At 39.0% G+C, this 25780-nt stretch overlaps 1 protein-coding gene across 1 annotated transcript; it reads right to left on the reverse strand.

Moving 5' to 3' along the window:
* Window positions 1–1441: 1441 nt before the first annotated feature.
* On the reverse strand, window positions 1442–21202 carry LOC139722057 (tRNA (cytosine(38)-C(5))-methyltransferase-like). The gene is made up of 10 exons (XM_071633382.1): window positions 21110–21202; window positions 12875–12984; window positions 11403–11479; window positions 10187–10258; window positions 9197–9262; window positions 8124–8169; window positions 6148–6764; window positions 4873–4930; window positions 4020–4146; window positions 1442–1542 (listed from the first exon to the last, which is right to left on the reverse strand). Exons 1-10 carry the CDS (start codon window positions 21192–21194, stop codon window positions 1442–1444), a joined length of 1359 nt encoding a protein of 452 aa, XP_071489483.1. The 5' UTR covers window positions 21195–21202.
* Between the last annotated feature and the right edge of the window lie 4578 nt (window positions 21203–25780).

The raw sequence follows: 25780 nt of genomic DNA on the forward strand, positions 1-25780 counted from the left end.
ATCTCGCAAAAAGTTAAAAGCCCAATTCTCATCTCCACCAATACTGTACGATCCCTTTAACCGGAATTTTGCTCAAACCATGTCCGTTTTGATAGGAAGGAGTGCACTGTTTGCAATGCAATTTCATTTGATATTGTATATCTTCATATATTTTGTGTCTCAGAGAAACTCAGTGTAAAAAAGGTTTTGTGGAATAAGAAATTTGGTGATTCTATCAGGAATTTGTTGTACCACATTTTTACACCATTTTTTTAAATGTATCATGCAAACGATAAACTGTGTGCAAGTGCAACTACCTGTATAAACTTTTCTATCATGCACAAACTTTACAGACAAGTATACAAAGGCACATACATACACACAACCATCAGACATGCTACATAAATTGTATGTGTGTGCATATAGGTCTTACACTGTCAAACATCACATAGCCTCGGCAGATATAATTTGAAGAAAATCAGCTTTCCTGGTACACTGCATATTAAACTAAACTCAGGGCCCTGTTTTATCAAAATATACAACTGATTAAAAGTCACGAAAATCAATTATAACTCGTTCGATAAAACGGGGACCAGACAGTCTGCAAGTCTTTCACCAAACACACAAACACATAACAAATGGCCAGTTAATCAATTCATACGTTAACTTAACATCACTTGCATATTTTATGTCATTTGAGGTTATTAAAAAAGACTTTGCATTTTATCAAAAAAAAAAATAAAATAAAAATCTTCCTGGTACCTCAAATGAGGGGACAAAGCGGGGAATCAATAAGACTCACTTATCACAAATGAAAGCAATGATATTTATTTTTGTTTGGTACTTTGATAAACAGGGTAGAACATGTGACTATTCAATAAGATGGTGAACTTTCAATGAAGAAACTCATATTTTCGGAGTAATTTCTTCCTCCCATTCTTTCTGTTTTTTGTTCACTCTATTTCTTGGTTCTAATTGTCCAACTTCTGCTGCTTGCCTATTTTCAAGCGTTCTTCTTCATCTTCCTCTTCTTCTTCTTCATCCTCTTCTTCTGTTTCTTTTCATTTTTCTTTTTCCTGTACCTCTCAAATGAGTTTAAGTACATCATTTAAGTACTTTTAATTTGCAAGTGACAGATTCTTCTTAAACTCAACTCAACCATTTTTTTTTCTTCTATCTGTCTTTCAGACTTCCTTTCCACTTTCTTCATTTTCTTTTCTCCTTTGTTCTACTTCCTACCATTCTTCTGCTTTCTTTGTTTTTTTCTTCTTTATCTTCTAATTCTTTATTTCTTCTTCTCTATTCCTTTTTTATGGTCTTCCATTTTTTTTTCATCTTCCTTTGCTTTCTTTCCTTCCCGTTTTCTTCTTCTTCTTCACATCCGCGGGTGAGATATTACCTCCAACTGAAGTTATTTCATCAAGTCCAAAAAGCCAGGAAATGGACGATCATGTGACTATGATCATGTGACCAGGTACTTGATGAGCTCGGCGACCAGCGTCACGTTCAAGCTATTTCCAATCAGGCGGTAGAGCTGCTTCTTGGTGGTAGTCTCTGGAAATCCTGTGTGTGAGGTACATGGGGGAAATGGCAAAGTGTCGGCATTTAGAAATTTGTTCCTGGTACTTATTTTTTACGGTTACAGCTCGTTATTCCGAAGGTTCATTATTCTGAAGGCTCTTTAGTCTGAAGATTCGTTATTCCAAAGGTTCATTGTTCCGAATTTCATTTTTGGGATTAATGAATCTTCGGAATAACGAACCTTCGGAATAACGCCACAAATGTTCGGATTAAAGAACCCTTTTTCATTTTCGGATTAACGAACCTCTAGGTATAGGGAATTTGTGTGTTTCGGATTAACGACCCTTCGGAATAACTAACCTTTGGAATAGCGAACCTTCGCTGTGGCATAGTGGATAAGACTCACGACTCCTGAACGGAGGACCGCGAGATCAAATCCCGCTCAGTGCTTACGTCCTTGGACAAGATGTTTTTACCCACAATGTCCCTCTCGACCCACGGGTATAAATGGGTACCTGGCAACGCTAGGGTAATATTGGTAGCAGGGCCCTCTGGTAGAGCAGTGGCAACATTGAAGAGGCTACTGGGTAAATAAGACCTTATTATCATTATTATTATCATTATTATTATTATTATTATCATTATTATTATTATTATTATTATTATCATTATTATTATTATTATTATTATTATTATTATTATATTCGGAATAATGAACAGCACCCATTTTTGACCATCAAAATTTTCCACACATAAATGCAGTTTCAATCAACCTTGCAAAATTGATGTATGTTGATACCGCAGTTTTACATGTGAGAAGACAAATGTACACCAAGATTGCTATTAAAAGGAAAAAACAAAAATAAAACAAAACCAAAAATCACATATATGATCAATAATACAATAAACTTGAAGATGAAACTTACAATCATTCACTAACCAGATCAAAATTAAAGTGCACTATCTTGAAGAGGCTGTCTTTGTTTGTTTGTATCCAAGACTGAGAATCAATCAAATGTATGGTCGTTATGTGGAGTCATTCTTGCCAGTGAGGTCATTCATTCTATGACAAAGTAAGACTCTTCCACTTGCCACATAAACAAATAAATAAATAAATACTGAATAAAACAAAAAATATATACAATAAATCAATACATACGCATATTGTAATTATGTACAAATAAATGCATGTATATAAAATCTACATTTAAAATGAATTTATCAATAAAAAAACAAATACAAACTAATGCAAATGAATACACAATAAACGAACAAGAGTTAAATAAAGTTAATGTAGAGTAACAGAGTAATTCATTCAATCAAAGGATAAACTACCAAATTATTTTCAATCCATTTGGCATTTCAAAAAAGCTGGAGGTAAAGTCTTCCTACGCTTCCAGTCGCTACCAGATTTCTTGCACACACTCTCATCACCTACCTATGGAGGGAGAAATATGTTATGCACACCTTTAGCTCACTTTTATTTTACCATCCATTGGGTGGGGAAAGTGGGAATAAATTTGTAGAAAACTGTACTGTATCGAGTTGACTGCATTAGTAAAGAATAGGGTGTTCCACATGATGGTTGCAATCTCCAACACGAAATGATGCTGACCTGCACTGGGCAGAAGCTTGGACATAGACCTGTGACCTTCCCTTCATATTGTATCTTAAAGGCACATGGTCCCGGTGGTTTTGTAGTCAAATGTGTACGCGGGCGCACGGCGCAAGTTTCCTGTAGAGACCTAGGACGCTATCGACTCCTCTTTAGCGCTTATGCTGTGACCCATTTCCTTGAGTCCGAAGAAGTCCAATCCACTGTAGTCAGTGTTCCGATCACAGTTCGGCTCATGATTCGGCTGAGAGGGATGACAGCTTTAGCATACTTCTTTTGTGATGTCATACTAAGAAGCACACACGCACGCACCCTAGCATTACGACAGTCTGCATGATGCGCAGAGAAGATAACGAAGGAAACGTTACCCAGCAACATGCAACTACGCGCTTTACTCTTGATGACAGCTCAACTTCGGCAATCTTCGTATCAATGCTAACAGGGATCGGCACTATCTTTCAATAGCGCCCTCTACAATACCGGGACTATGCACCTTTAAGACATAAGAAGCAAGAATGAAAAATATTCCTACATTTGTTGGTTTGCTGCATCTTCACAATGCCTTTTGTTAATTTCAAACATTCGTCTTGCGTGATCAATGTGAATCATTAGCGGTTCCATCACATTTGCTCCTGCAACAATTGCTTCCATTAGATATTTGCACGCTTATTAAAGCCAAACATAAATTCTACCCACAAATATAACCGTAACCCTAATCCTAATAATAATCCTCACAACATCATTAAACTAAACTTAAAAACCTTTCAAAACCTTAACCATAGCCCAAAGTCCTTGGAGAAAATAAGAACAGTGAGCAACTGTTGCAGGAGCAAAGGAAAGGGGGTGGGGAATAATGATGAAACAGGAGAGAAGATCAACTTCCATTTTTCTATGAATGACTCACCAAAGTCTTGGGGGAAATGGTGGAGGTTTGCCATCTCTCTGGGGGTGAAGTATCTCAGGTTCAATGACCTCAGCCTCGTCATCCTCTCCTCCTCCGGAAGATCCTCCTCGCTGAATGCCTCCGACATCTGCATTGTTCATATTACCAGAGTAAAGAGTGGGAACGACCATGATTCTCCTTATTGTTTTCACAGGTAGCATTCACCTTTTTTTCATAGGTGCATAGATTGGGCATTCATAATTACTCCACAGCAATTTGAAGATACTTCTCTACAACAAAACTGTTCTCTTGATTAAGGCAGATCACACAGTGCATATATATCCCACTATTCATTTGACTGAACTAGTGTCACTGTTATTTTCAAAAAAACAAACAAACAAACAAACAAACAAAAAACAGCTTCAAGCCTCTCCTGATAAAAGGAAGTCCTCAGGACTGGAAGTTTTCTTTTGTTATATCAAAATGTTATTGCTGAACAAATAAAAGAATATACATGTAATATTTGTAGAGAGAGCAATTTTGGGACCTGAAATCTTACATCATTACCACAAAATTTCCTTATAACCATGTTCCTCATAACGGCAGTGCACTGTGTATGCTTTGAAGAAAAAAAAAAATCATTAAACAGCATTAAGTATTACATTGATTAAGCACATATAATTGTACGATCATGTTGCAATCTTGAAGAGAAAGAGGTAGAAACAAGGAATAGTACAAAGCTCATGAATTTATCGTCATGAGAAGCTTCAGAATATTTTTGAAAAGTCGCTGGTCTAGTACCATTATCAATTACAATATTTTGTGCGATAAAGGCACAGGGGGTAGAAAACACAAGATCGATACAGCTACTGACCTCCGTGGAAAAGTCAGTCCATAATACCGACCCTGTTCCTTCAACGTAGTGGGCATAGCTGTGAAAGTAGACGAAGGAACATGACAGATGACGCAAACATGTACTGTATCTTTAAATCTCAAACATCAATTGGACCACAGAGTTCTCAGAGTCCACGTATAACATGGATGCCTGGCAATGCTGGGTGCATGAAAGTGTTAACAGTGATGTGCATGCATTGGGTACTGTAAAATGAGGAATATTCACATATGCATTTGAATTTCATGAATTTCGCAAGTGCCAAAATTCGCAAAATCACAATGCATGCGAAAGTTCTTAGGCATTGGAAGCCAGTGGCAATTAGCGAAATTTTCATGCCGCGAGAAAGGACGTCGGCTCCAATTTGCAAAATTTTCAATATATATCATGTTTAACAGTAATCAAGGCAATGGTAACCTCAAATTTTGCTGCTTTACTGTAATAATACTATAGTTGAGGGAATTGTGCATAAAATGTTTTGCAAAAACGTTTTGTTTATTATTAATCTATCTACCTCCCTGGCTCGCAAAAGAAAATAAGAAATATATGTCACTTGCGTACATGGTTATCTCTTACTCTGCTTTCTCTATCAATTGGCACAGATGTCTGGAAACTACACCACTTAACTGTAAGTGAATACAGATTACCTAAATCCCTAAACATTTGTGTCGTAATATTAATGGCCTTCCTGTTGGACTGAAGAAAATTGCTACACCTATGTGGGTTGGCTTTTTTTTTTTACAGCTATATCCATCATTGAGGGATTTTGAACAGCTACAGTATGTCCATCTCTGAGAGATTATGACATGCAGATTAAAAAGGGAAAAAAAGTGACAAATTAAGCTAAATGCCTGGGCACAAAATGGGTTAACTAAGACATCCATTGAGAACTTTACAATCAGATCACTACCAAATTATAAAAGTGTACTGATAACACACACTGAATGAAAGTTTATGATAAGCGATATGAAAAAAGAAGACAAAGAAGTTAAAATGGAATTTAAGAGATTGCTCCATGGTCAAGAGTGTTTATGGAAAGATCACAAACAAGGAGCTTTTTTATTTGATTTGATTTGATTTGATTTGATTTGATTTGTTTGATTTTGACTTTAATATCTTTGGTCTTAATATTCATGCAACAGGGACCTGGCAAATGTACAGTGTACATGTAGTAGAAAACAGGAAGACATCAGTAAAACATGGAGAACTAGCTTTACTTTCCCAAAGATGACAAGAATGATCTTGCTCCGTACTCACGCTTTGGTGAAGCAGCACGTCTTGGTGTCTTCCGGCGTCACAATGTCCATGACCTTTCCAAACTTGAGCAAGATTCTGTCAGGAATGAGATACTGAGCTACCGAGTCTTCAGTCAAGTCAGACTGAAGATAGCTCGCAATTTTTCTCTTCGCCTTGCCACCCTTGGCATTCCCAGTTCTTGTGGCACTTTTACTATTATGAGCATCTCGATTTTGTTCCTGCAACGATTCTACATCACATTCCAGTTTCTGTTCATGTGAGTTTGATGTTTGGTCCTTTGCAGTCATATGGCATATGGGCTCTGTTCTTTCTGAGGCTGATGCAGCATTACAGTCTGCTGCAGAAGTTGGAGAGACATTTGACACCGTGACACTTTCCTCTGCATTGCTTTGACTCTTTGAGGACACCGTAGAGGGACTGTCAACTGCCAAGCTGCTAACCTCATTTGCCAGGTCACAAGGCTGCACAGAGCTTGGTGCAGAAGTTTGATTGATGCGATGAGGAAGAAGTTCGAGACCTTGCTCGGGGTTGAACGACAGAGGGCGCTGTTTAGCCAACAGGAAGTAACGAAGCCTCTGGTTAGGAATGCCAATGTCTAAGGGTGACAGAAGGAATTCCTGCAGTGGGAAAGAAAATAAACAAACAAACAAAAAACAAAAACAAAAATGAAGAAAAGCAGACATTTGTGAATAGCTATTTGGCTAGCCTGCTCTGTCAATGTACTGCCCGCAAGAAAGATTATCAACATTTTTAATACAGTCAAACCTGCCTTAGCGGCCACCTCTCTATAGCGGCCACTTGTCTTTAGCGGTCACTGAAAAATCCCCCCGAGAGAAAAGCCATGTTAAAGACCCTGTATATAGCGGCCACCTGTCTAACGCCGACAGCGGCCACAATTTTTGTTTCCCGTGGTAGATTTGAACCTGTCTATAGCAGCCACAGACCCGATGGAGCCTGAACCGAGCCGATAATTCAGCGTGTTTTTCTGCTTAGCAGCCGGCGTGCTAGTCATTCATGGGCAACGTTCAGTGATCGCCACGGCTGCATGTATGACTCATTCGGTCATAATAATGCTCTCGTGGCTTTCTTCACAACTGTACACATACTAGACTGTTCTACAATATCATGAACACTGGCATTGTTCAATGCATGAAACACACGCATGTGCATACGTATACACATACATGTACAATAAGTACTCACATACAGAATGATACATGTACATGTAGGCAATGCACACAATTTGGATAACCTGTCTATAGCGGCCACCTGTCTATAACGGCCACTTTTTTTGTTTCCCTTGGGTGGCCGCTATAGACAGGTTTGACTGTACTTCATATATATTTTTTGCTTTGTTCAATTTCTCAGGGTAATGTGTCAGGTATACAAAGAAAATGAAAAGAAGTGGAAATGAAATGGCCTGTACCTCAGGAAGAAGTATCACAGACCAACAGACAGTAACACTGATATACTATGCTAATAGAGTAATATGCATCAATTCTCTTAACTGTACATAAGACCAGTTGCAACTAAAATAATAACATAACGAGCAGACAAGATATGGTAAGTGACAAGTAAAAAAGTATTTTACATTTTCGCAGGCATACTGTAAGAAAAGATGATAAAAATGGCACAACCATGTTTCACGCTCTTCCTTGATTTGTAATTACTATGACGTGCAATACTATATAGAAACACTTACCAGCTATTGAACAGCATTATATCAACAATCAGAATAACATTTCCATATTACAATAAGTGCATATAGAATGCATATGGGTGCAAATAGCACTTCCCTAAAGTGTAAGTTAGACTTGTACATGTAAATCTTGGAAGCAATAGACAACTGAAAGTGTAGAATGATTACAAAATATCATTTCAGCTTTACCACTAGTCATTCTACCTAGAATACCATCATGAAGGGGAAAGCAAGTATGTACTTGTATAAATGAGCATTCAAACCAACATGAGCTTACCTGGAATGTGTACTGACACTTTTCCAAAGTTTCTGCCAAGAAATTTCTGCAGACAAGAAAATACATTCACCCAAAATATGTTTACTATTATGTTAAAGTTGTACATAATACAGAAACTTCTTTGGTCTTGAAAGAGATGCAAAGATGTGATAGACATAAACAAAACAAAAATAATTATTAACAAGAAAACTTCTTAATTTTGTAGACTCTAAGCCCTTATGCTATTATGACTACAACAGGGTAATAAAACAACAGGGTTTTTTTTTAATCAAGTCAATGTATTATGTTTTCTTACGGTAGTTCAAAGGTATTAAATCTGCAACTACTTCATTTAATATCGTCGGCCTCATGCCAAAAGGGCCCTAACAGTGTACAAAGTCTATGGTGTTAAGGCCCTTTTGGCATGAGGCCGACGATATATTCTTTAACAACAGTACAATAAATCTAAATAATAGATAGCATTTTATGTGGTTACTGACCAGCAAGCAGTGTTCACTACTGGATTTGCGTGTAAACTCTAAGTTTCCGTCATTGTTTTGTGTGCAAAATTCATGCATTTACAGTAATGTAGCTACAAGTCATTTGAAAGAAAAGCAATCATAGGTTTGAAGGAAATAAAGCTGATCTTCTGTCTCACGAAGCAAGGTAATCGTGTTTACCTCGCTTCGTGAGACAGAAGATCAGCTTTATTTCTTTCAGTTACTACAATGATGATGAACATCTTCCATACAATCATAGATTTGTCATATAGTTAACGTCAAAGGAAGGCTTGGCATTTTCTCTACAACTTTGCATACTACATGTTGAGCTTTTAACAGAAATGCATAAAAGTTACATAGATCTTAAAAAGAGAATGCTTTCTAAAAGCATAACTATGTTGGTGTCTCAGAATGATGTGGCACACAGGGAGTTTCCACCAAGTCACGTAAAGAGTTAATGAAGCTTTTTTTAAAGACACCCGCCCATTATCAAATGAAGGCCGCTTGTTTGTCTCCCTCAGGTGGGCTTTCTAAAGAGGTTTCAGTGTCCAGTATCTGTGTACATCCCATGCCATACTGCCTGCTCCAAATTACCTGGTCTCGGACGTTTCAAATCCCTTCACGTTTTCAACCAGAATGTACCTCGGCTTCTTCCTCATTCTGTCAGAAAGAGAATGGAGTTTCACACTGACAATCAGCACGCATTATATACAACATGTCTAAATTGCTTGTGTTATGACAGAGAATAATGTACAGGAAATGTGAGCACATCATATTTGCATGTTCAAATTTAAAAGAAAAAAAATGATGCTCTTGTGCATCATAAATTATTTCCTTTTTTTTAAACATCACCTTAGGTTACATGGATCTTTACTTTTTGGTCTCAACAGTCATAATTTTCTGGACTGGAGTAGTATTCCAAGACAGACGTTTTGAACTTTCAACCACAATGTCAAGTTCTTGTATGCTACATGTATCTTTTAACAGTGACAGCTTTGCCAGTAAGAAATCCGACAAAGGATACATGCCCAATGGCCATCCTAGTAAAAGAAAATATTTTCCTGTAAAACTTTAAAACAGATCTAGCTACAGCAAGTAGCAATATCAAATATTTCTTATGTATGAAACTAGGCTCAATTGTTTTGTACATAAACATTGTTGAACATTAAAACAATGACTGCCAATTATGAAATGTTATCCTAACATGCCCAATATGGTGTGTCTGGCAAGATATTACGAGCAGGGTCTGCCTCCTATACTGCTATGAAGCTTTTCTGCCCTACTCTGACAAAAGGAAGTAAGTGACATTTGTTTTTTGTTTTTGTTGTTTTCCCCAAACTGATTTTGTTTTTTCATTTCCTGATACCTTTAAGACATTCTTCACCTGTTTGCAACACAACAATGGCACTGGCTTTCGAATTTTGAAATATTGATAGGTCAAGAGGAAGGAATCATACACATAATCATGTGAGAAAGAAACACTATTTGTCTATTTACTAGTAAACTCCCAATTATCACTTGCTTCCTTTTGTCAAATTAGGGTAGGATAGACCAAGGTATTAGAGTACAAGGTAAGGTCTTTACTTAGGCAAGTTTCTCATGATGTTGAAGAAGGCGTTGGTTCTTGCATCGTTCTTGTCTCCCTTGAGTCCCACCCTTGTGTAGAAAAGAAGGAGAAACATGAAAATGATTGAAAACTAGCACCTTACTATTCCAATATCTGGTACTTTCCTATTCCAAAAAATGTATAATAAATGCGGGATTCATAATAATTAGTGAAAAAAACAACAAGAAGAAGTCGTCAAGGAGTGCAAATACAGTAAGCTGTAATTCCATCTCTGTAAGGGCAGAGCATTATTCAAAATACGGGAAAGAGACCTTTTTTTGCTTAAAGGTGTCTTACAGAGTGAGATAAGTAAAATCAGTTGAGATCCCAATAAACTATTGCAAACTCAGCTGTAATACAAGGGGCTCCACTGAGCACCACAAATGTTGTCTTGGTCTCACAAAGAGTTCTGTTCCTTGGAAAATTACCCTTGCATGCTTTTGGCCAGAATATAAATTATGAATTTCATATCATTTGAAAGTCATATGACTAAATCAGAGTTGTTCTGTTGTGAGATTTCTTTTCTATGCAAATCATACTATCAAACTGCATACGAAGTTTGTACGAATCATAGTCTGATTTACCATATTTTTTTTTTCTAGAGATGTTATAGGTTGCATTTCTGCACAAATGCATTGCGTTGACATGGTCACTTTAATGTTGCTTGCTTTGTTTTGTATTTATTTTTATTTATTTATCTATTTATTTATTCATTTATTTATTTATTTATTTATTCATTTATCTATTTTTACTGCTGTGATAGGCACTGCCCTCTCTTTTTAATCAGAGTACAGACAATAAGACATAATTTGGTTTAAAGGAGATGGCTAGTAACCGATCAGTGGGAATCAGTGGGAATGCTGAGGGATGATTGTTCCAATCCTTGTGGGATTCATTTAAGAGTACATTATATATCTACTGTTGTGTTAAGTTGTGTGAAAATTATTTGCTTCAGAACGGTCTCATATTCAAGTAATGTGCAGATTAATGCCCCGTCACTGACCAGGCACGCTAACCTGGAAACATTAAACTGCACATTACTTGAATATGAGACCATTCTGAAGCAAATAATTTTCACACAACAATAGATATATAGTGTACTCTTAAATGAATCCCACAAGGATTGGAACAATCATCCCCCAGCATTCCCACTGATTCCCACTGATCAGTTACTAGCCATCCCCTTTAACAAACCTTGTGAAGGGTTGACATGGAGGGCTCATCACTATCATGTCTGCATCAAACGAATCGAAGTCATCGGTAGTGAAACCCTATGAAAGAAAAACAGACCTACTACTAGAAGGACAGAGTTGTTCAACAATGCACATATGAGAGAGACCCCATACATTGATTTCGTGCTTGATGAGTGACTATGTACATGTACAAGTCATTCATGAAGTCAAATTTGACTGACCGAGTCATTCATGAATCCCAAATTAGAGAATATCAAAGCAAGCATCCATGAGCAAGATCTGGTCGCTTTACACTGGGGGAAAGAAATCATAAAAATTTGCATTAAATCAAAAGAAAAAACGATAAGAAACAATCACTTAAACTAAAGCAGACTAGACAGTTCTGTAACATTCATCCTATGAACTCTTAACAGTATATTTTGCAGGTGATTACATAAAGGATTGAAAATGTTCTTTTGTTTTTTTGGAAGCTACCATGGAAGCAATTGAATGTAACGTTAGACACCAGTCAGCTGTATACATTGCAGTTTCTACCATAGTAATTGCCCTTACCATTTAGTTTATAACAAATGCAATATGACCTTTATAAAACACAGATTAATAATGTAAGTTCCACATGTTTTTGCAAACACTATCTCTATGACTAATCAGTGTTCACTATTTCAACCCAGTAAACACATTGTAGTGTTTGTGCTTCTTCACCATTTCCACTCACTTGTAAATGTTCATACCACCAGAAAGTGACAGTTCAATGCTCATTCTTATAAAGTGAAAACATAGTTCTGGTAAGGGTTTGAGAACCCGTCTTGCCCCATTTCATATTTGCTTGCAATATATCAAAAGAGTAAATACCAAGAAACTTACCTGGCTGACGCGATTTGCCAGGATAATGAGTTGTTTTGGAGTATTTTGAGATAAAAAATAAAAGTTGGTAAACCAACTTTTATTCCAGCAGGATCCAGGCTAACTCGGTCTAAGGGACAACTCGGCCCTATTTCAGACAGTTTACATGCAGTTCATGATCGCCATATTTTATACATAGGTGCACGTTCATTTTGTTTGCGCACCAAAGAGGTACTTTGATGTGCGCATTGTATCAACTCGGCCCATTAACTGTGACTGGCCACAACGCGAAGCGCTCCTATAGTACAACGGTGTACAATCCAGGGAGACAACTCGGCCCCGCCATCAAGCAAGGCCAAGTTGTCCTTGAGTCCGAGTTAGCCTGACCCCAATCAGGTGAGATGCTAAAACATTTTTTTGTTAATATTTTGCATTTTTGTCATTACCCCATGGCATTATGAATATCTTGTTATTACAGCATTATTCCACACTGTTATATTCCACACATTTCTTAAAAGCATACAAGTGTACGTGTACATTTTGGAGCAAAATTTGACAGTTAGGTGTACCAGCACTTTTTTTACCTTTAAATTCTAACATATTCCAACTTGTCTTGGATTAGATACATACCTCTAGGTTTCTCTGCAGCAAGTTCACCTCAGGGAAGTTGTGTCTGTACACCGCATTGGCCACTGTGTTTATCTCAACAGCTGCAACAACTATACTGGCAATTCCACTTTCTAAAAACAGAGGTGATTGAGATAAAAAGAGACTAGAAATGTCGCTATGGCGACTGGTATGCCTCCGCCATAATGCATGATTCTCCTAATAGGTCTATAGTACATGTGGACAATGAGTGATTACATTTTCACAAAATTGGCAAAATATTAAAATGACATGTTTGTCACAAATGTATTGAATGTTTACCTTCCTTGACCTATGTTTAATTGGATGAATAGGAGAGCATGTACTTGGGGATTTAAGAACTTTAACTTGACTTTGACCATTTCAAAAGTTTATGCACTGAGTAATTTTCAAGGTATGGAGAAAAAGTGCAATTTTTGTATTGAACAGTAATTTGTTATCATTTTCATCTGGCCTTTGATTTATAAGAGAAGCACTGTCAGGCAGAACATACATAAATTCAGCATGTACTAAGTTTTAAGATAACTTGAGCCACTTCCGAGATATGGAGAAAAAAGTAAGTTCAGCACTTTCACTTGATCTTTGACCTTTTGACCTTTGACCTTCTTGGCAAAAAAAAAAATCCCAGAGAATCTCTATTGGGTTAGACATGCATACATCAAGTTTACAAAAACAAAATATCCTGCTGGCATTGCATAAATATAAGGAAAATAGTAAGATTTTGAAGTATTGCCCTTGACCTTTGACCCCTGACCTTTGACCCCATGAACCCTAAATTCCCTAGATAACCACTGCCAGTCAGTAGATGCATATACACTATGTTCCATGAAGATACCTTGAACAATTTCCAAGATACAGAGAAAAAAGTGAAATGTTAACATTTTACTTGACCTTTTGACCTTTGACCTTTTGACCTCATGACCCCAAACTTTCACCAGAGAATCTTAATCGGGTAGTACATGTATACACTAAGTTTCAAGAAAATATCTTCAGGCATTGCATAGATATGGGGGAATTTGTAAAATTTTAAGCATTTGACCTTGACCTTTTGACCTTTGACCTTGAGCATGTGCACCCAAAAGTTGATAGGCACAACTTCACCCCCTAATACACATACATGCCAAGTTTCATTAGGATACCTCAAAAGGTTTTGGTAGTTACCCTGTCCACAAAATTCATTACGGACGGACGGAAGGACGGACGGACGGATGGACGGACGGAAGGACGGACGGACGGACGGACGGACGGACGGACGGACAACCCGAAAACATAATGCCTCCGGCACCACTTCGTGGCGGAGGCATAAAAAAGAAAGAGAGATAAATACATGCAGGTACATACATGGTGACAAACATGTACAGAGTGTAGTAAGATTTCTACAAAAATAAACAGTAGAGAAATATATCGATATACAGCGTGTCCCAGAAAAAACGAAACCGAGTTTCATTGCAATTTTTTGCGATCATAATCATATATTTGTTTTATGAGATATGCATGAATGGAAAGATTTACTTCTCTTCTTTCATTTGATGCACAACTCATTGTTCATAATTCATGCATGGCTGAGTTAGAACAATAGAAAGTAATGCTATTAAATTTTCATTTGCACGAGCAAATGGCGACTTTGGATGAGTTTTTTAGGCTTTTTCGGCAATCTTTTGTAAAAAATGAAATCATGGCCTTAATATCCCTTCTTTTTCCTTTCAATTGATATCTCATGAGTAAAAAATGATCTACGCCTGCTCGAGAAAACTTAATTTGAAAATATGCTTCCATTTTACTCAGAAAGATGGATAGTAATTAAGGAGTCAGTTAGCTTTCCCGACGCCTGCCCGACTTGGCAGATAACAATGGCCTTCATGCTTCAATGAATTTACACAAACATGAAGGGAGATGTTAAAAAAGGGAATGTTACAGACGGTTCGGAATAGGGTTGTAACTTAGCACATGATCCAACCACAGAGCAAGGGTGCTCATCAGCGGAATGTGAAGGGGGAGGAAAGTAACTGAAAAAGCCTTCCGAGCCCTCCCCCCCCCCCCCCCCCACACACACACACATAAAACAGAACAAAACAGAAGACGGCTTTCTGCCCTGCACTTGTACCTTTGAAATGTTAGAAGCGCAAGTTCAGTGATAAATAAAGTGAAGAACCCTCTCTTTCTGCATCACCTCCCCCTTCAAAAACTTCAAGACCCTGTCACTGATGCAGGACTAACTACGCGTGAGGGAAATGTAGAGAGGAATGAAAACAGTGAAATAAGTTTGCGGTATAAAATAATCAAAATGTGTATCATTGTTGTACGATTTCCCGTAGCCATTGGACTGCGTGCAGCCTGAGAATACTCACGATATTAGTCTTCTATTATTGGTTATGTCTCATAGCTTATTCTAAATAAATGACAACTAAGGGCTGTCCGTCTCATACAGCATCCTCTGTAAATACCCCCCCCCCCCCCCAACAACATTCACTGTAGCACTGCGGTTGTTTTGTGTGAATTCAATGCTGCAGATGAGCCCATTGTCTAATGCTATGTCGGGAGAGCTGAATGCTTGTTTTCTTCGACTATCCGTAGAATTGGCAGAAATGAAGCATGCTTTCATACAGATTTTTCTCAAGCATGCGTAATTCATATTTGACATGTAAGGTCTCATATGAAAGAAGAAAATATGAATATTTGGGTTAAGAACTTTGTTTTTCGAAAACATAACATCAAAAGTCTGAAAAATTCACTTTAAGTCACCATTTGCGCGTGCAAATGAAAATTTGGTAGCACCACTTTTCATTGTTCTAACTCAGTCATGCATGAACAATGAACATTAAATTGTACATCAAATGAAAGAACAAAAGTTTATCTTTCCATTGATGTATAGCTCGTAAAGAAAATGTATGATTTCGATAGTAAAAAGTTGCATTGAAACCCGGTTTCGTTTTTTCTGGGACACGCTGTATAGACAGAGAGAGACAGAGAGATCAATAGATAGAGAAAGTGTCAAGTTGGAAGAAAGACAACAAAACCAACAGATTGAAAAATGAATACCTGCATGTATACATTATATAGAGATAGTGGGAGAGAGATAAATTTGGCGGATAGAGATAGTGTCAAATAGGTAGAAAACATAGACAGACTGGTGGATAGTGTAAATAGATAGAGACAGAGAGAGACAGATCTATAGACTTAGATACTGTAACTATTTTTGCGCGACTAATTTCTCGTGTTCGGCCGGGTAAGAAGAGTTTTGCATGCTTATAAGTCTGTGGTATCAAGACATCAACTACTGGAACATACAAAGAGTTTGTTCGCAAAAACCGATAAGTCCATATTTGCCAAATGGAGATATTTGCGATTAAAGGTCAAGAAAAAAAAAGTGAATAATAAGAACATTTTTGCTTCTTTTGACCATAACTTCAAAAATATACCTTCATATGTAGTGACCAATATATCATTTAAAAGGTATTATTTTGTACTTTATGACAGAGACCGTACTTCAAAATCTTCAAAAATGGACTTATTAGTTTCTGCGAACAAACTCTTCATATAGATGAATATATAATGACAAAGAGGGAGAGATCAGTATTATATAAATACAGTAATAAACAAGTATAAAGAGATAGACAGAATAGGAAGAGAGGGAGATATCAGTAGATAGAGATAGCAAGTAGGTAGAAAGAGATAGATTTATACAGATAGAAAGGGACAGAGAGAGAGGGGAATAGATGCATATTGATTGTAGGTAGATACAGTAATGTAGATATTGACAAACAGGTGGAAAGAGATTGACAACAAAAAGAATCGGATACACTGAGAGAGAGAGCTACAAACAAACTTTTCGTGCAGTTTTTGGTTTCATACACATAAAGAGGATGTGCAAGGTAAGGGCTTTGGTCATGCATACACAATGAGTAAGCTTAGAGCTTTGACCTCACATATGCAGGCATGATTTCTGGAAAGCAGGTACTTGGCCTTTGTGCACCATATATACAAAGGAATACATAAGGTGTCATGATTTTGCCCCCCCCCCCCCCACTTTTTTTTTACCCGGAAGTACGTAAGTGGCACTAAACAAACAAAAAATAAAAGTTAGAGATCTTGAAGTGTGAGGGCGGTAAAGTTATCTTTTTTTTTCTGCTGAAGACCCTTTGTTGTTGCTTGTCAGTTGAAGTGCCAGGAGAAAGATGAGCTTAAAGGGACTGTACAGTACTGGTTGAGGTAGGGATTCATGTTTTGAACATTCCTAAGTGAGATAATGAAAAGCCTCTTATGAAATATGAAAGAGCACGTAATTTTAAGAAGGATTCAACGTTTATTTGATGAAAATTGGTTTTCAAATGGCTGAGATATCCAAAAAAGTGCTATAAGGCCAAGTAAAAAAAGAAAGTAGTTTCTCGTCCGGGTTTTTTGAGCAAGGCGATGAGGGAGGTCCTTACTATTTGATATCTTACTATTTTTTCGAGGATTGTCAAAATGAAAGTAATATGTGTTTCTCGTCCGGTAATTCTGAGAAAGGTAACGAGAGAGGGCTTTACTATTTTCTATATCCAATTTATGAAATGAAATATCACTGTGGTAGCTGTGTTATGAGAGACCAGGTCCCAAGTGTATGTCTTGCCTGCACTCTGTGCATTTTCAAACAAATAGATAAGTACCATACTTGAAATGAAACTTCATGCATACAGAAATACATTTGCTTTTTCTTTCCACTACAGATGTCAAGGGAAAATGACCATCTTAATACTGGTATTTAGTGTTGTAATGGCATTTCTGATACCAGTGTACTTGCAATTCTGATGTATTGTGCTATTAATTAAAACAGGTATAAAACATTCTATCAACAAATGTACTACTGAAATAAATTCCATGATATTCAAAACACTGCTTTATTTATCATTGGTGTTTGTGACTTTTTGTGTCCACACAGCTGGTATCTATGTATCTGCATCTCTTCACAGTACAATTGTAGCACATTCAACTGGAAACTGGCTTGTACAATTGCAGATGGATGTCAAAATGATACTGATATGGCATTATAGCATTAAACATTTAAAGATGTTTCTTAACATGTTCTAAAAAGACATTTGATAATCACTCATCATTTGGATGATGAATGACTGTATCACACTACAGGTGATACGACTCACGGCCGTGTCCGTGAATTTACATCGTAAAGAAAAGTATCCCGCAGAAATACAAGACAAACCAGAATCCGTGGAAAAGTTATTTATTTTGTAGATACACCCATTTGATAATTCTACATTTGCTGGAAAAGCGCATTCATTTTCTCTTCAAAATAGAACAATACATCGCCGTCAGATGCAACGTTACATAGCAGAGTGTACGGGCCTCTACACATTCGAATCTGTTCATGCGTGCGTGCAGACAGCTGACAGACCTGGGGGTGTTTCATAAAGCTGTTCGTAAAGTTACGAACGACTTACAAGCGACTGGTGATCAGTTCTTGTGCTGAATTATGGAAATTCTGATAAGTATAGCACATCAGAACTGATCACAAGTCGCTCGTAAGTTGTTCGTAACTTTACGAACAGCTTTATGAAACAGGGCCCAGGGGATGGGGACCCTGACAGCTATAGCTACAGACACGCATACGCGGCCGGCACGGCCACTGCACTGGCACCGTACCTTCCGACACTGCACACACTTGCGCATAGTCACAATGACATGAAAATGTATACACTCTCAATACAATCCTCACAAGCATTTGTACAGTACAATTCATCCGCTTAAAATATGAGAAACGGGGAAAAATACGAACAATGCGCGAAATATGCGTGGAATATCAGCAATTGTTCGCAAAGATGTTGCCGCTATCGCGTTCACGACGTACCGAGTGCGCTGTACATCATATCACAGCCCAGGCCCGCGCGCGCGCCCATCCAACTACAGTTCGACTGCTTTGTGGGTCATTCCTTCCTGCCGAGCTCACAGTGTGAAATGCATGTGTTATTACATACGCACTACAGAAGCTACAGCTGTACTACAGCTATAGGACACAAGGCGTAATTAGAAATGAGACATCACGACTGGTAGGTGAGTTGTCGATTTTTTTTTTCGGCGGCCGAAAAAATAGTAAATATCAAAAAAGTCGATGCGGCAACTGAAAATCGATGCGGGCGGGGAGCGGGCTGGGACGAGAATTATGAATTTCTTGGTATTTTCAGCGCCATTTTGAAAATAGTAAATAGTAAAAAAATTGATGCGGCGGCCAAAATCGATGCGCGCGAGGACGAGAAACTGGTTTCTTTTTTTACTTGGCCTAACAATAAAAGGCGACATGCCACAACTTTATTAGGATCTCTTTGTTTCACCTTGTTTTTGGATATCTCAGCCATTTCAAAACCGATTTTCATCAAATAAACTTTTGATACCCCTTAGAACTGCATTCCCCCTTTTGTATAGAGTGGTTTATGAATATCTCGCAAAATGTTGAAAACTAAATCTACACCTCGACCAGAACTGTACACACCCTTTAAGGTCTAGCGATCATAGCAGTGCCTTCATATTATGTCATGCATCAGGGTGGTCCACAACTTGAAATTTTAGCATGTTGCAAGCTCAGAATCTGAGAATATTGCAGAAATTGAATATGCGCGGAGCCCACACGATGAGTACATAGTACGCTATATTTTGCTGCTTATCTCTCTTTGTGCTGCTTACATTCAATGTTCTCTCTCATGTTTTGCACACAAATATCTAAAGTACCTGGTAGTTTGATGTTTCTTATGTTATGCACATGTTTTGCACATTTTTGAATACTCTTACTTCGAGCTTGTTGCAAATTCTTAAGGATGTTGCATAGCATGTTGCTGGCTTTTTAGGATGTTGCACAAGAATTTTAGCATGTTGCAGCGACATGCTAAAACCCCTCGTGGACCAATCTGATGCATAAAAGATATTATACAACACCTCAGAATGATGTCGAATTGTGATTGGCCAAGAACATGTCACATGACATTCAATAGAAAATACCTATCAAACTCATTGAGAGTGACAGCCATACAATAGGCCCCTGGCATGGGCCTATAGCACGGCTCGAAGGTACTATAGCACGGCTTCGCGGGGGGCTACTAATGCATGGCCGCTCACAGAGTTCTGTGGCTCACACCCGTAGCAAAGCGCCAGCAAACTACATTGTACAGTGTACGTGCTGGCCGGCTGCGCTGCGCTGCCGGTAAGTCTCACAGACCAGGCGTTGGGCGCGGCGGAGTACTGCAACGTTAACGTATACGCGCAGTTACTTTACCTAGCTAGTTGCATGTATCGCGGCCTGTATACACCTAGCGGTACTGCTGTGTTTTTACTTTTGACTCTGATCTGCTACGTGGACCACAGTGATCCCAACATGAAGACTTCATTTCAAGTTGAGAAACCGTAATTTGATTATTTTTCTGTGTTTTTATACACAATCATTTTCGGAAATAGACAAAGTCTAGACCTACTACTAGATCTACCGACATCTCAGATCGACCTAACAGCCAGGCCTAACTCGATCTAACGTTAGCGTAGTAGAATGGGTATAGACCCTGCGGAGTTCGTGATTCCTGTGACTGTGCTGTGGTCGAATCATGACGAGTGTTTGAAAGCAGTACACAGGGTGGTTTACAATTCTCTGCCTAATTGTTACATTTATTTTTGGGCCTTCCTGAGTTGGCGGTCACTAATTTTGTATTGTGATTGTGGACAAGGTGTTGTATAAAACGAATAATTTATGATTTTGTTCGTGCATTGGGGCACGTAATACCGCACTCGGCGCGAGATTCGCCACTGGTCTATTCAACGCGGCGCTACGCGCCTTGTTGAATAGACCAGTGGCTCATCTCGCGCCTCGTGCGATATTCGTGCCCTATGCACTCACAACTCATAAATTATTCGTATAATAATCAATGGGCCCACCTACAGTATATCCGCCGCCGGGATCGGACGCGGTGGCCGACGCGACGGTGATAATGCCGCAGCGCAGGGCACCAATGTTTTGAGCAGGCCATCACTACAGTATTTAATAGTAAAGCCAAACAAAGGACCGATTCCCGACGGCCGACCTGTTTGCATGGAGCTGCAGTGTGGTTACGGCGTATGAAATGGACATGCATGGCACACGACACGATAGGCCTACACAGAAAACATGAGCTTGTGCTAACAGCATTCACAATAGAATTCCTACTACTAAGCTACCATGATTTTCAGCATACACATTTGACATTTTACCTTTTACCGCACAATGTAATCCGCCAACTCCACTGAAAAACTCTACGACTCGAAGCGGAGCTCCTGACTCACAGGGGGCTGCCATTTTGTCAAGTTGCTGCTATTTGAACTGCGTAAAAATAGCCCAAACACGACCAAAAGTCGCGCAGTAGGCTAAAATCATAATTACTGTAGGCCCTACACATTAGTATCTAACTTAGGTTGAATATTTTTATTAGATAGGGGCCTGTAAGAGCAGCATTACTCTAACCCATGAAATTCTTTTTAATTCATTCTAAGACTTAGTAACAAAGATATGATTTATATTCGAATAACAAAGATTTTCAGAAACTTTTTTTTGGAACTACATGCTATCTGCATGATTTTTTTTTTTTTCAATAAATTGAAAACCAGACTAGTACGCATGGGCGTCACCAGGGGGGGTGCGTTGGGTGCGAACGCACCCCCCTTCAGATCCTAAAAAAAAAAAAAAAAAAAAAAAAACAATCTGCGAGCGACCTCAACGCCGGACGCTAAATAATTATTCTTTTCTATCTTTTTTTATATTTTGCACCATGGACACACACACACACACACAAAAGAAAATCGTCGGCAAAAACAATTCGCACCCCTGGTTCTGGCAGCACTGATTTTGTAATGAGAAGATTTTCTTGCTTTTGAAAGAAAACAAAAATGTTGCCCCCATAAAAATATTGGAAGGCAAGCGCACCATTTGCCCCACCCCACATAATCATAATTCCCGCGATGAAAAGATTTTCTTACTTTTTTGTTAGAATCTGTCCAATTATTTCACCCAAAAGCAGTGGCGTAACTACGGAGGGGGGGGGGGGGTGCGCCCCACTCCCAATCCGCTGGTAAAAAAAAAAAAAAAAAAAAGATTTACCGAAATAGTAGTTCAAGTGTTAGTAAACTGCTTTTGAATGAAAGGGTGATCCAGAAATAAGATATTTTTCTATGATTTCTTTTAACCATAATTAAATAGGTATATAGTGTGAAACATTGTTCAAAAAGCCCGGACCCGACAAAAGATTGTGATTCCTGGTTGGCATTCTGCATATACAAGCAGGATGTGCGCAGTGTACTCAGTACATCCGAACGAAGAGTCGCTACAATGTTGCGCAGTGTGATGTAGAGTGTACACCTTTGTACCTTACGCTTCGTTATATCAAAGCTAGATCATTGCATTTTGCAGTGTTGCTTTACATACTAGTCTATGTAAAGATGTCTTGCATTGCCAATAAAAAGACTTGACCTGGGCTAATTTTTCCATGTATATGATACACACACACAAACAAACACGCACAATTAGTTTAGGGGATGCTCTAAAGTGCAGACTTTGGACACCATTCCCCGCTTGGTCACTTCGACGCCACCTCGCTGGTCATGATACCTCCCCCAGTCATGAACATAAACCCACACCCTGGACTACCGGTGGCGGATCCAGGGGGAGGGGCGCACCGGGCGTCCCCCCCCCCCTTTAATTTCCAAAGCGAAAAAAAAATAATAAAATAGCTGCAAACGGCAGTTTTTGGACAGTAAAATGTCAAAATTTTCAAGCTCGCTCGCTCCTCTCGCTCGCATTTAGTCATAATGCCATTCTCCTGAAGTTGCTGCCAGTAATTGCCGGCAGTTGCGCCCGGTGCGCTCCCCGCCCCAAATTTCCAAAGCGAAAAAATATGGCTAAGAACGGCAGTTTTTGGACTGTAAAATGCAAAATTTTCAAGCTCGCTCTCTTCGCTCGCTCGCATTAGTTGTTATGCAATTCACCTGATATTGCTGCCAGTAATTGCCAGCAGTTCCGCCCGGTGCCCCTCCCCCTTAATTTCCAAAGCGAAAAATATGGCTAAGAACGGCAGTTTTTGGACTGTAAAATGTAAAATTTTCAAGCTCGCTCGTTCCGCTCGCTCGAATGCAATCATTATGCTCTCCTGATATTGCTGCCAGTATTTGCCAGCAGTTGCGCCCGATGCGCCCCCTTAGATTCTAAAGCGAAGAAATATAGCTATACAAACGGCAGTTTGTTTGTTTTTTACTGTAAAATGTCAAAATTTTCAAGCTCGCTCGCTCGCTCGCTCGCTCGCATTTAATTGTTACGCAATTCTCCTGATGTTGCTGCCAGTAATTGCCGGCAGTTGAGCTCGGTGCGCCCCCCCCCCCCCCCCTTTATTTCGAAAGCGAAAAATATGGCTCCAAATGGCAGTTTTGGGACTGTAAAATGTAAAAATTTTCAAGCTCGCTCTCTTCGCTCGCTCTCATTTAATTGTTATGCCATTCACCTGATGTTGCTGCCAGTCATTGCCAGCAGTTGCGCCCGGTACGCCCCCCCCCCCCCCTCCTTTATTTCCAAAGCGAAAAAATATGGCTCCAAATGGCAGTTTTGGGACTGTAAAATGTCAAAATTTTCAAGCTCGCTCTCTTCGCTCGCTCGCATTTAATTGTTATGCCATTCACCTGATGTTGCTGCCAGTAAGTGCCAGCAGTTGCGCCCGGTGCGCCCCCCTTAATTTCCAAAGCAAAAAAATATGGCTACAAATGGCAGTTTTGGGACTGTAAAATGTCAAAATTTTCAAGCTCGCTCGCTCGTTCGCTCGAATGTAATCATTATGCTCTCCTGATATTGCTGCCAGTATTTGCCAGCAGTTGCGCCCGATGCGCCCCCTTAGATTCTAAAGCGAAGAAATATAGCTATACAAACGGCAGTTTGTTCGTTTTTTTACTGTAAAATGTCAAAATTTTCAAGCTCGCTCGCTCGCTCGCTCGCTCGCTCGCATTTAATTGTTATGCAATTCTCCTGATGTTGCTGCTAGTAATTACCGGCAGTTGCGCCCGTTGCGCCCCCCACCCCTCCTTTATTTTCAAAGCGAAAAAATATGGCTCCAAATGGCTGTTTTTGGACTGTAAAATGTCAAAATTTTCAAGCTCGCTCTCTTCGCTTGCTCGCATTTATATATACGGAACAATATATACGGAACTCGATACGGAACAAACTCAAACTGAATGATGACAAAAGTGAATTTATGATAATTGCATCAAAACATCTGGCAGCAAAGGTCCGTAGTCAGTCATTACAAATTGGATGTGTCAATGTACAATCTGTGTCAAATTGTAGGAATCTTGGAGTTTATTTTGACCCTGAAATGTCAATGGCGACACACGTTACAAACACATGTCGATCTGTATATTTGCAACTACGCAATATTCACAGTATCAGAAAATCCTTATCAAACAAAGTTGCAGCCTCTGTTATTCATTCGTATGTTTTGTCTCGTATTGATTATGGAAATGCATTATTGTTCAAGGCTTCATCTTACCAACTGGCCAAACTACAGCGTGCTCAGAACTCTGCTGCTCGGGTCCTCAGTGGAACATCTCGCTTCTCCAGCATTACCCCAGTTCTAAAAAATCTTCACTGGCTACCAGTATCCAAGAGGATAGAGTTTAAAATTCTTCTTCATACATGGAAAGCAGTACATTCTTCAGCTCCAAAATATTTGCAAAACCTTGTTTCAGAATACGTCCCTGGCAGAAATCTCCGTTCATGTAATAGTAAACAATTAACAGTTAAAAGAACAATCTCGACTCTCGGAGAAAAAGCCTTTGTTTCTGCAGCCCCATCTCTCTGGAACGCTCTTCCACTGAGGATCCGATCAGCAGAGACCATTGAAACATTTAAAAAGCTTTTGAAATCACATATGTTCGCATCTTGTTTCGATTGAATTTTCAACGAATTGTTCATTGGTGTGTATATCTCTACCTATCTCTTTCTTCTTTTTCAACCTTCTTATGTACAATTATGACTACGATGTATGCTATTGTTTTCATAATTACGTCCCTCTGCGCCTCAGAATAGGATACTAGATCGAAGGCGCATTACAAATGCTGTACTTATTATTATTATTATTATTATTATTATTATTATTATTATTATTATTATTATTATTATTATTATTATTTATATATATAATTGCTATGCCATTCACCTGATGTTGCTGCCAGTAATTCCCAGCAGTTGGACCCGGTGTGCCCCCCTTAATTTCCAAAGCAAATAAATATGGCTACAAACGGCAGTTTTTGGACAGTAAAATGTCAAAATTTTCAAGCTCGCTCGCTCGCTCGCTCGCATTTAATTGTTATGCAATTCTCCTGATGTTGCTGCCAGTAACTGCCAGCAGTTGCGCCCGGTGCGCCCCCCCCCCCCTTAATGTACAAAGCACTAAAATATGGCTATATAACGGCAGTTTTTGGACTGTAAAATGTCAAAATTTTCAAGCTCGCTCGCTCCCCTTGCTCGCATGTAGTCGTTATGCCATTCTTCTGATATCGCTGCCAGTAATTTGTCGTTTCACACCGTCATTCCATAATCCATTTATAGGGGGTACAACCCCCTCCGGCACTTCCACACGCTCCCCCCACCCTTGCTCGCTCCCTCGCATACTAACCCCCCCCCCCCCCTCCCCCCCCCCCCCAAAAAAAAAAAATGAAATCCTAGCTACGCCGGTGCCCCTTCCCCGCTTGGTTTCCCTCAAAAAACAGTAAAAGTCTAGGGATTGAGAGCTTCCTATATTCCAAATGACTGTCCAAAAAATATCGTAAACATTTAGTGTCAAAACGCACCCCCCTTGAAAAAAAGCTGGTGACGCCCCTGGTACGTCACAGTAACGATTCATGTTC

This window comes from Diadema antillarum, unplaced genomic scaffold, assembly GCF_040938485.1.
Source record: "Diadema antillarum isolate AM-2024a unplaced genomic scaffold, OU_Dant_1.0 scf00000014, whole genome shotgun sequence".
Taxonomy (NCBI): domain Eukaryota; kingdom Metazoa; phylum Echinodermata; class Echinoidea; order Diadematoida; family Diadematidae; genus Diadema; species Diadema antillarum.

What these genes read in the sequence shown, in the direction of transcription:
- LOC139722057 (XM_071633382.1), bottom strand. Translation starts at nt 21,194, where the DNA reads ATGGCAGCCCCCTGTGAGTCAGGAGCTCCGCTTCGAGTCGTAGAGTTT. An exon ending in CCATGTCAACCCTTCACAAG is followed by an intron (nt 10,259 to 11,402) that starts GTTTGTTAAAGG and finishes TTTCTACACAAG; the next exon opens with GGTGGGACTCAAGGGAGACA. An exon ending in ACGTGCTGCTTCACCAAAGC is followed by an intron (nt 4,931 to 6,147) that starts GTGAGTACGGAG and finishes CTACTTTCACAG; the next exon opens with CTATGCCCACTACGTTGAAG.